A 9,654-nucleotide genomic window follows, 5' to 3' on the forward strand; every position below is an offset into this window, starting at 1 on the left:
TAATTTTATCAATCATATGAAAGAATAGTGACCTTAATCTTATCTTACTGTATTGCTGATCTCATCAGTGCCTAACAATACTTAAAAGGTAAATTGCATATAAAAGTCTAAAAGATTAACCTGCAAAACAGGTTCCCACAGACCACATGAATTTCAAGGACTGCTTCAAACCCTCTCCCATTTCTCAGAATAAATTAAGCTATTTTGTCTACAGCTTGTTTTATGGACGATGGAGGCTCCAAAATGAAAGGTTCTTCAACGTCAGACATGCTCAACATAGGAGTATGCAGCTTATCCACAGAAAAATGAATTGAACCAAAGGTTTCAGTTTCTCTTTTCTTGCTATTAGTACCAACAGAGACTGCAGTAACACAAGGACTCCTTTTGGGTGATGAGGCTTTTTTATTGGAAGCAACAGAGAGGTGCTTGATAGCTGCCTCATTTTCCACAGCCAAATAGGTAGAAGATTCTGCTTGATTTGATCCATGTGAGAAGAGAATATTGACAGCATCAACAGAATTACCAGGCTCCGTTTCTTTAGATTCTGACACAATTTGAAGTGCACCATCCTCATCCTCACCAGATCCATATATGGATCTGAGCAGTGACAACGCCCCACCTGCAATACCACCTGCTTGATTCTGTCCACTCTCAACCTTCTCTTCATCTGGAGGTTTAAGATCTGTTTCCGCTTTCAAAAGTTCCTGGTGTTCAACAAGGAATCTGAAGTAAACATGAAGATGGTGGTGAGGAATCAGAAACCCAAATGTTGGGTTGTCTCCCTGTTTCACCCTCAAGACAATTTCTGACTGTCCTCCATGTTCACTGACAAATGTAGCAGTTCTTGTAATGATCTGGTGCACCTGCTCTGTAGAAGGCTGCAAAAACAAACAAGAAAAAAGCATTGCTATCAACAATGGCAGCATTTTAGATAATCATAGTATTCAATTCTTACAGTTCGTACTAAATCATTTCAAAAGAGATGCATTGGTTCTCAGGATATTCTGATGCAAGTAAAAAGAACGAGAAGCATGAAGTTTACAAAGAATAGTTCATCCCAATTGCACTAAACTGATCGTCCAGATGACATCTCTTCATAGAGTGATCCAATTCTATCATTCTAATCCCACCTGCACTGTCCTTTTTGGTCATGAAACAAGGAAACTAGGTCCCACAAATGGCAACCTTAGGTCAGAACTTCATTGCTGCTCCAAGCATCTGAAACTTAGACATAGTAAGCCTTAGAATAACACACTTGTCTTGGAATATTATCATATGACCAGCTTGAAGAGGCATTAGTAGCAATCTACAAACAAAATAACCTAGGTTATATGCAAAACAAATATATCCAGTGAAAAAACATATATTTACGGGTGTACTCACCAGGTTGTTTACTAGGCTTTCAGGCACAGGGAATGGTGGATGGAAACCAGTAAATTCCAACCCAGGATCAGAATTCTTCATTCCACCAGAAGCACAGGTGCTTCCATATGAAAATGCAACAGCTTGACAAGTGCCACCAACTGCAAAATCTGATGCTTTGTTTGTTTCTGCACAATGGGAAATAGAAAATCTTAAATCAAATTTACATTTTAACATGTCACTTCAAAATGCATGTGCTAGGTTATAAACAAGCAATTCACTGCAGACAAATGAAGTACAGAGAATAGGTAAAAAGCTTCTTACTCGTCGCTGTGCGAGATGCAAATGAAGTAAATTAGGCATCCTCCCTGCAAGCTCGGAAATGCATTGTATTATCCAATATCATCGTGATACATATTAGCAAGTAATTTCTTATGGTCAGCATCATCAGACCAAAGAGGTAAAGTACTTCCCAAAATTGACATCTACACACGGCAACATCCTTCCACGGAAAACTAAGCAGACCAGCGAGTAGAAAAGAATCGCCGTCCTCTAATGTACCCAAACTATCAGAAACCATCCTCCAAGGACCAAAGTCATTAAGGATTGAAGTACCCCATGACTGTTAGAATATTGATAAAGATAAAAAAGAATCAAAAGAAGATAAACATCGACATTTGAAAAAGGCAAATCATATAACATACTGAGAACTTTCTAGTTATACTTTATGGGCCCGTTTAGTGTGCATTATAGTGCTGTTAGCACAAACATAGGGCCATCTGCATATATAATTTTGTTTTGGTGCCTTAATACACTATTCTCTTAGCGTAGTTAGCAAAATAGCACTACTTCACGCCTATTTTCTCCGGTGTTAATAGCTGCACCATGCTGACTGCTGGATTCAAAGAAAAAAGCCAATCCAGCTATTTTGATAAGTCCATTTAGCATGCCTTGCATAGCCATGTGAAGGGAGGTAATGTACATGAGATCCACACTGTTTATCAGGTGTGCAGAATCATGTTAACCATGCAGCCCAAAAAACCAGGCTCATCCAAAACTCAAGTGGACTGGACCACAGAGAAGAGTTGGGGTGGTCATGCCTACCATTACTTGTGCGAGGCCCACTGTGGCATGCATTTGCCATCTAATTCATTCATTTGATGTGTACTACTAAGATCGAAGGACACTCAAAAAATCAAGATATTCCAAAATTAAGGTGGGCCCACCATGTGAATTTAGATAGGCACGATTGCACACTGTTCCCTTTGATTTGGTCCTTATGGGTTTCGATTGGTCTTTACTTTTGGGATCAGTACAAAACATGGGGTTGCTCATCTGATGTATGCTGTGGGCCTTCTATACACAAATTATTACCCCCCAAATCAGCAGTACTGGAGTAGGCACCTCTATACACCTACCACATTCCGCCTATGCAAGTCACTGTAGATTTCGATTTTACAAGGAAAGGGAATACAATGGTTGGAGTAGGATGGTTGATGCACATGCACTTAAAAACTGGACGTGTCATGATTATAAGACAATCAGGACATCAGGACCATACAAAATGGCGGAGCATGACCAAAAAATTGCACTCATCCTCCCACACATGCAGACACGTGAGAAAGTATCCAGTATTAAAAAGCTTTGCACTATCCACACATGCTTATATGGATAGGTAGTTGCACTACCAAACACCATATATTCATTGTCATCATAACCGTAATTGTTTTTCAAAGAGTCATAACTTTAATCATCATAATATAACTATACCCAAACACCACTATCCGCACATCTGGATGACGCATGCCAAGTGGACCTTATAAGAAGTTTCTCCATCAACTCGTCCATATGATGCTCGTACCAATGAGCCACTTCTCTTCATCCCATTTTCATAGAATCATCTTAACCACTACAGGAAGGGGAAATTCTATTTTATTATTTTAATGACAAAATTGGTTCCAGATTTATAAGAACGCATTCAGTTATATCAATTCTTAACCAAACACATTGAAACAACCTCCCTTGCATTATTTCCAAGAAAATTACATCGGGCATCCTTAGTGACTCTCAGTAGTTTTTTCTGGTCTCTTTGTCAAATTTCCTGAAGCCTTACCTGTGACGCCCCAAACTCGGAAACCGGGCTCACAAAATTCCCGATCGCCAAATCCGGCGCCGACAGCCTCCGTAGAACCCCATTCTCGGCTCCCTTTGCCCATTCGCCAGGTTCCGATCCTACGATGCTAAAAGGAGGATTTTCAACATCAGTTTGATTCGTAACAAGCATAACCAAAGGTATAACCCACAAACAACAACCAAAAACTTCATCACATTTCCACTATGATCAAAACTTTACAAGTACAATGAGCATAAAGGGAAATACAATGATAATGGACAAAAAGCTTCAAGATGATCTGCTATGCGCTCCTGCCTCAGCGCTGCTGCAGTCCAACGTCACCTGCACGCAACGGTCGTGCATAAGCTTATGGAAAGCTTAGAGGGCGGTGAAAGTGTGTGCGCAAGGTAGTAATACAATTATGCAGTATCAGAGTAATGCAGAACATGCTGATGAATACATGAATACCATTTGCCGTACCAAGGCTATGCGATGCAAGGCATGAATGATATCGGCCATACCAAGGCCATGCGATGAGAGATGCAAACTCAAGCATACGAATCCTCATCTAAGTCCACATATCAATACAGCTTAACTCTGGGATATTACCGGGGTCTAGTACACTCCGAACCAGATTACCGCCCCATCGCGCGAAATAAGGTGAGTGGAAAAGACCTCACTATCTGCCTGCCAATATCAGGCTCGGCTCGTCGATAGCAGATTCATTCCTTGAGTTGGTCAAACTCAGCCTAGCTTTGCCCCCTCCTCTCAGGCGGATAAGGCCGCACCCCCTTCCAACCGACCACGACACAATGGAAAGCACGGTCATCTGGTATTCGGCACTTGGCGCTCATGTACCCACTCGGTCTAGACGTTGGAGCAATCTCTTGGTACCATAAGGATTTAAGGACTTTCACCCAGGGATATCTATAGCACTCCATGTAGAATAAGATTTCTGGTATCCAATCTGCCAACCACGATATGCCTGTGGAGGCTACAGCCCTGATGTCGCTAGGGCGTATAGTAAATATGTCACACAATGCGAAATACATGAATCACACTATCCAGTTATGCAGTAATCCTGCGCATATCGTGCGCTTATGTAGGGCAACACCGCCCATTCGGGAGCCCCTAAACAATCTGCCCGAAGGCATATGCTATGATCAATCACTTCTCATATTAAGCATACATATGATGCGTATGATCATGAATCATGGAACTATACTAAACATGTTATATGGTGATGGATGTTGTTCATAACGAAGATGGGCCTAGACGGCCTACAAGTATGGGCCTAATAATGGGCCCTAGGGAGAATTATAATGCGGACATTTAACCAACATTATTCTTATAATGTGGACGTCAAACCAACATTGCTCCCAACGTATGACCGTCATAAACATTATTACACAAACCATGGTAGAGTCACATTTTGTAATAGACTTATGTACATCCAATTGGGCCTCAACCCATGGGCCTTAGATACAACAAATGGGCCGCATAACATGGGCCTTATGTATATCAGGTGGGCCTCAACAACAGGCCTTATATATCACATCGGCTTAACCAACTAGGCCCCAAGTACATCACATCGGGCCTAGTCCAAAAGGGCCGAATCAATGGGTTGATTTAAATGGGCCGAGTCAAATGGGCCAAATGTATATCAAATCGGGCCCACCCTTATGTATTTGAGATCCGACCTATTCATAAGTTATCATAGAGATAGATGAAATGAAAAATAATTATCAACCTAATTGGAAACTACCGTGGCCCTTAGGAGTTTGAACGGTGGATGTCACGGTCCACTATTTAAATGGTGGGGTCCACTTGAACTTTAGATCTAACCCATCCTTTCGCTCATGCCATGAAAATGATATAACAATATGGTTGGACGGTTTGGATACAACGTATGCATCATGGTGGACCCCATCATTCAAACAATGAATGGTGTAAAATACACACATCAACGTGGGGCTTGCGGGCTGGCTGCTGTCAAGAGGAGCAGCCACATAGCTGTTGTTCATGCAGCTGGTTGCACTAGGAAGGCAAAGGTGGGTCCCACGTAAGACCCACCACCCTGTATATATAATATAGTATATAATATATAATATATAATATATAGTATAATATACATTTATAAAATATCTGATGTCCAGGCCCTGGACGGCCTGGACAATCACACACGTAAGGGGCTATCCCCACATGTAGGGTGGGTTCCACCATCACACGCGCTAAGGTGTGGCCCATCCAATGGATGGGTGATGTAAATGGGTCCCACGGACCCTGGTGAAGAGGAAAAACAAATTTCAAAAAAAAATGCCACACAACTTGTGGACGCCCAAAAGGGTTCAATGGCAGACTCTCAACCTCACTGTTTCCTAACGTGTGGGCCACCTGAGCTTCGGATGAGGCTGATTTTCGAGGGGCCCACCGCCCAAAATGAGGCCCACCAGATGCACGGTGTGGATCGCCCAACCCACATCACGATGGGGTCCACGGCTGGGGCCGTGGGTTTGCTTGCCCGTCCGCCTGTCCGTCAGCGTAGCAGGCCTGCACGCGCTGATAGCAGCAGCGCCTGCTTGCATGCATTTTCATATATATATATATATATATATATATATATATTGTTTTCCTGAGGTATTTCCCTGTGGGGCCCGCGTCTTAAGAATCCACTCCACCCATTGGGTTCTAGGACTCAAAATACACCAAAAAAGTCCAATATTCGGCATGTTTGGCATGTAGAAACAGAAAGGTGGGTCCTACTAACCTTGAATGGTAGGAAACACAGTTTTCTATGGTATGGCCCACCTGATTAGCAGATCAGCTTCATTTTTCGGCTCAACGCCTAAAATGAGTTGGGAAAAAGGATGAACGACATGGATTGACTCCGCACATCAGGGTGGGGCTTGTACAAGTGGCCCACCCAAAAGCCAAAAAAATCAAATGCTTGCTGTGAGTACACCTCATTGTCGGCTTACACTCCAGTGAACACGTCCAGCGTCTAGGGATGCTAGATGGACTGGGTTCACGTACAAATCAAGGTGGGTTCCACACAGACGTGGCCCACTTGATCTTAATATTTGTGTTTCTTATCCTCTAGGCCCACTGGATGACCTAGATAAAACGGGTGAATGACGCCGATTAAACGGCATGATCAAGGTGGGCCACACTGTTTTGGATGGGTGGACAGGGTGGATGATCTTATGCATCAAGGTGGGCCACAAGCCATCATACGCAAGAGAGAGAGAGAGACATCGGCGAAGATGGAGGGGCCCCGCCACTATGAGCCCCTCTTTGATACAAAGCCTACATAAAGGTGGGTCCCAATAGATATAGACCCTTAAATCAAACAAATGAATGAAAGAAAAAATTCAAAATTACCCACCGCCTTCTTCTTTCTCCCTTGGCTTCCTTTGCTCCTTAGCTTCGATCCGAACGGAGGAGATGGATTTTTGATGGTTGAGATGGGAGATGAGAGGGGAGGAAGTGGGCCACACACAAAGTTCTCATGGAGAAGGGAAAGAGCTTGGACGTGTGAGGCTTTCTCTTGCTTGGGAAAATGAGTTGAGAAATGGGAGAGATGGTTGTAAAGAGGGAGATGTGATAGAGTGATGGATGAGAGAGAGAGAGATGGGTGTGTAAGAGCCTTTTTGACTTTTGTGGTAGATTGTGTAAGAAAGGTATGGGTGGTTTAAGAAACTTTTGACTTTGGAGGTTGCTTGGGAAAGGGTGTGAGGTGATGTGTGCTTGACATGTACTTGACATAATGGGATTGATTGATTGATGTGATGAGTCGTAGAGATTCTCTCGGAATTCACACGCGCGGCGTTTTCCTCGCACCGAACGCGGACCCACATCTCCTGACCAGGTTATCCGATCAGCCCGCGAGTCGAGGCATCATAACCGCGACGACAGCACGGTCGCTAGGGTACAAGTCTCGGGTCAAGTCGGCTCGGGTTGACAGCATGTGACTCAGGGTCATACGCAAATACCAGTTAAGGATCGAAGGTTGCTAGAATTTGACTGGGAAGACCGCGGAAGTCCACGGAATGGTACGGTCTAGGATGCGGGTCTTACATTACCCACTACCCAGACTCCCAAAGGGAGAAGGTGATCCTAAAGTCAATGTGCAAATACCAGATGGGCATTGCCAAGGTAGGTGGATGGAATTATCCTCGTTAATGAAGCCATCACCCAAAAATCTAATGATGCAAAAGTAGCCTGGCTATTTAGAGTAACCTAAAACAGAGGAGGACCTGAGGATTTTCACAAGACAAACAGATTTCAACAAGAGATAGCATAAGATACTTGCGACTTGAAGATCTGCCAGCTTCCTTGGTATAAAACCTATCTCTTGCCTTATTGTGTCAAGACTCAAGAACTCAATGCTCCGAGCATTGTTAGGATCAAAGCAGTCATTGGTAGCATGATGTTGTTAGTTAATATTCAACCATTACAACAAGGCATTACCAGATAAGAGAGAGAGGTGTTTGAAACCATTAAGGATACAGGATTCAAAGGATCGTTCTGTGGAGTTCATACGGTGCAATTTTTACTTAGGTATCACCTAGTACCATATGGGCCACCCATCAAACCTTAAAGAGTATAATGTCTATATCCCCATGATGGACGAATGACATTCCTCCGAGAATAGAGTTTTTTCTGTTCCACCCTAAAATCCGAAAAAACCTAAATCGAAATTGAGATTGAGAGAGATTGAGAGAGAGAGAGATACCTCAATGTTCCTGGAGATTTAGTTCTTCAACCACAGATTTAGAGAGAGCAAGAGGGCGTGCGTGGGTAGGGCGGTCGGCAACAGGATCGAGCAAGGAAGAGAGAGAGATCGGCAGGAAAAGAGAGGCAGGAGAGATCTGTAGGAAGAGAGAGAGAGAGAGAGAGAGAGAGAGAGAGAGAGATGGGACAAAAGGCGAGAGCGGGACAGGGGAGACCGGCTAGGGCGCCGGCCCTAATCCGTCTTCAAGCGAAAGGGAAGCGGATTGGCTGACGTCAGCAAGTTCAGTGGGTCCCATCATGAGGTATGTGTTATTTCCAAACCATCCATCCATCCGGCCAGCTTGTCGTAAGGCTTGAGACGAAAAATAAGACAGATCTAACTATCAAGTGGACCACACTGAAAATAGAAGTGGGGGATTGAACATCTACCATTGAAACCCTTTTGGGGTCACATAAGTTTTAGATCAATATAAAATTTGTTTTTCCTCTCCATCTAGGTCTTTGTGACCTTATGAATAGATTGGATGGAAAATAAACATTATGGTGCGCCCTACAAATTTTTTATAGGTGAAAATCATAACCCCTGCTGGTATTTGTGGTGTGGTTCATTTAATCTTTGAATATAATTCATTTTTTGGATTATTCTCTAAAATGATCTCGAAAATGGATGAATGGTGTGGGTTGATCCCAAATTTTCGGTAAATCTAAAACTCAAGTAAACCATGCCACACAAAACAGTGTGGAATAATGATTTCCACTGTTGATACCTTCCTTAGGCCCACAGTAATGTTTATTTTCCATCCAACCTATTCATAATATCAAAAAGATATGAATGAAGAGAAAACACAAACATCAACTTGATTCAAAACTTTTATGGCCTCCAAGAATTTTTCAATGGTAGAGGTTCATTCACACTATTTCCTATGGTGTGGTCCACTTGAGCTTTGAATATGCTTCCTTTTTGTTCTTTAAACCTCAAATTATCTGTTAACATAGATGAACAGAGTGGATAAAATAAATAAATAATGATTGACCCCATAGAGTTTACTCTGGTAAGGATAATGAGTAACTCACCTAAATGCAGTGGAGAGGGGTTTCCTTAAAACATTTATAATCATGTATTGGGCCTGCCTAAATGTGATTCACGTATCCAACCCACTCATTATGTGTGTCCCACTTGGATGAGGGGTCAGACCAAGTTTCAGCCGCATCCAAAACTCATGTGGGCCCCACCAAGTGTTTTTATATTTTTTAAAGATGTATTCACATGGTTTTAGATGGTATGGCCCACCTAAGTTTCGTATACGGATGATTTTTGAGATATTTCATAACCTAAAGGGGACACATTAAATGCACGATGTTGATGTTTGACACACATCATGATGGGGCCCACAAAACTTACTAACATCAATTCTTAGGTTCTCGCGAGGTCAATAAGTTGGGTC

The 9,654-nt window shown here is 42.7% G+C and overlaps 1 protein-coding gene across 7 annotated transcripts; it reads right to left on the reverse strand.

Annotated features, from left to right (window-relative positions):
* Window positions 1-139: 139 nt before the first annotated feature.
* LOC131255513 (uncharacterized) lies at window positions 140-8,078 on the reverse strand. 7 transcript variants are annotated; one of them, XR_009176109.1, is made up of 5 exons: window positions 7,553-8,078; window positions 1,687-3,470; window positions 1,384-1,550; window positions 1,043-1,306; window positions 140-878 (listed from the first exon to the last, which is right to left on the reverse strand). XR_009176109.1 is itself a non-coding variant. In XM_058256257.1 (5 exons), the coding sequence occupies exons 4-5, from the start codon at window positions 1,088-1,090 to the stop codon at window positions 195-197; spliced, it is 702 nt and encodes a 233-aa protein (XP_058112240.1). In that variant the 5' UTR covers window positions 1,091-1,218; window positions 1,384-1,550; window positions 1,687-3,470; window positions 7,553-8,013; the 3' UTR covers window positions 147-194. The 7 variants fall into 7 exon arrangements, 5 of the variants coding, with proteins under 5 accessions (XP_058112238.1, XP_058112237.1, XP_058112240.1 ...); XR_009176110.1 differs by having other exon boundaries at window positions 1,131-1,306; window positions 7,553-8,070; XM_058256257.1 differs by having other exon boundaries at window positions 147-878; window positions 1,073-1,218; window positions 7,553-8,013.
* Between the last annotated feature and the right edge of the window lie 1,576 nt (window positions 8,079-9,654).

The sequence above is a fragment of the Magnolia sinica genome, chromosome 9, assembly GCF_029962835.1.
Source record: "Magnolia sinica isolate HGM2019 chromosome 9, MsV1, whole genome shotgun sequence".
In the NCBI taxonomy this organism is placed as follows: domain Eukaryota; kingdom Viridiplantae; phylum Streptophyta; class Magnoliopsida; order Magnoliales; family Magnoliaceae; genus Magnolia; species Magnolia sinica.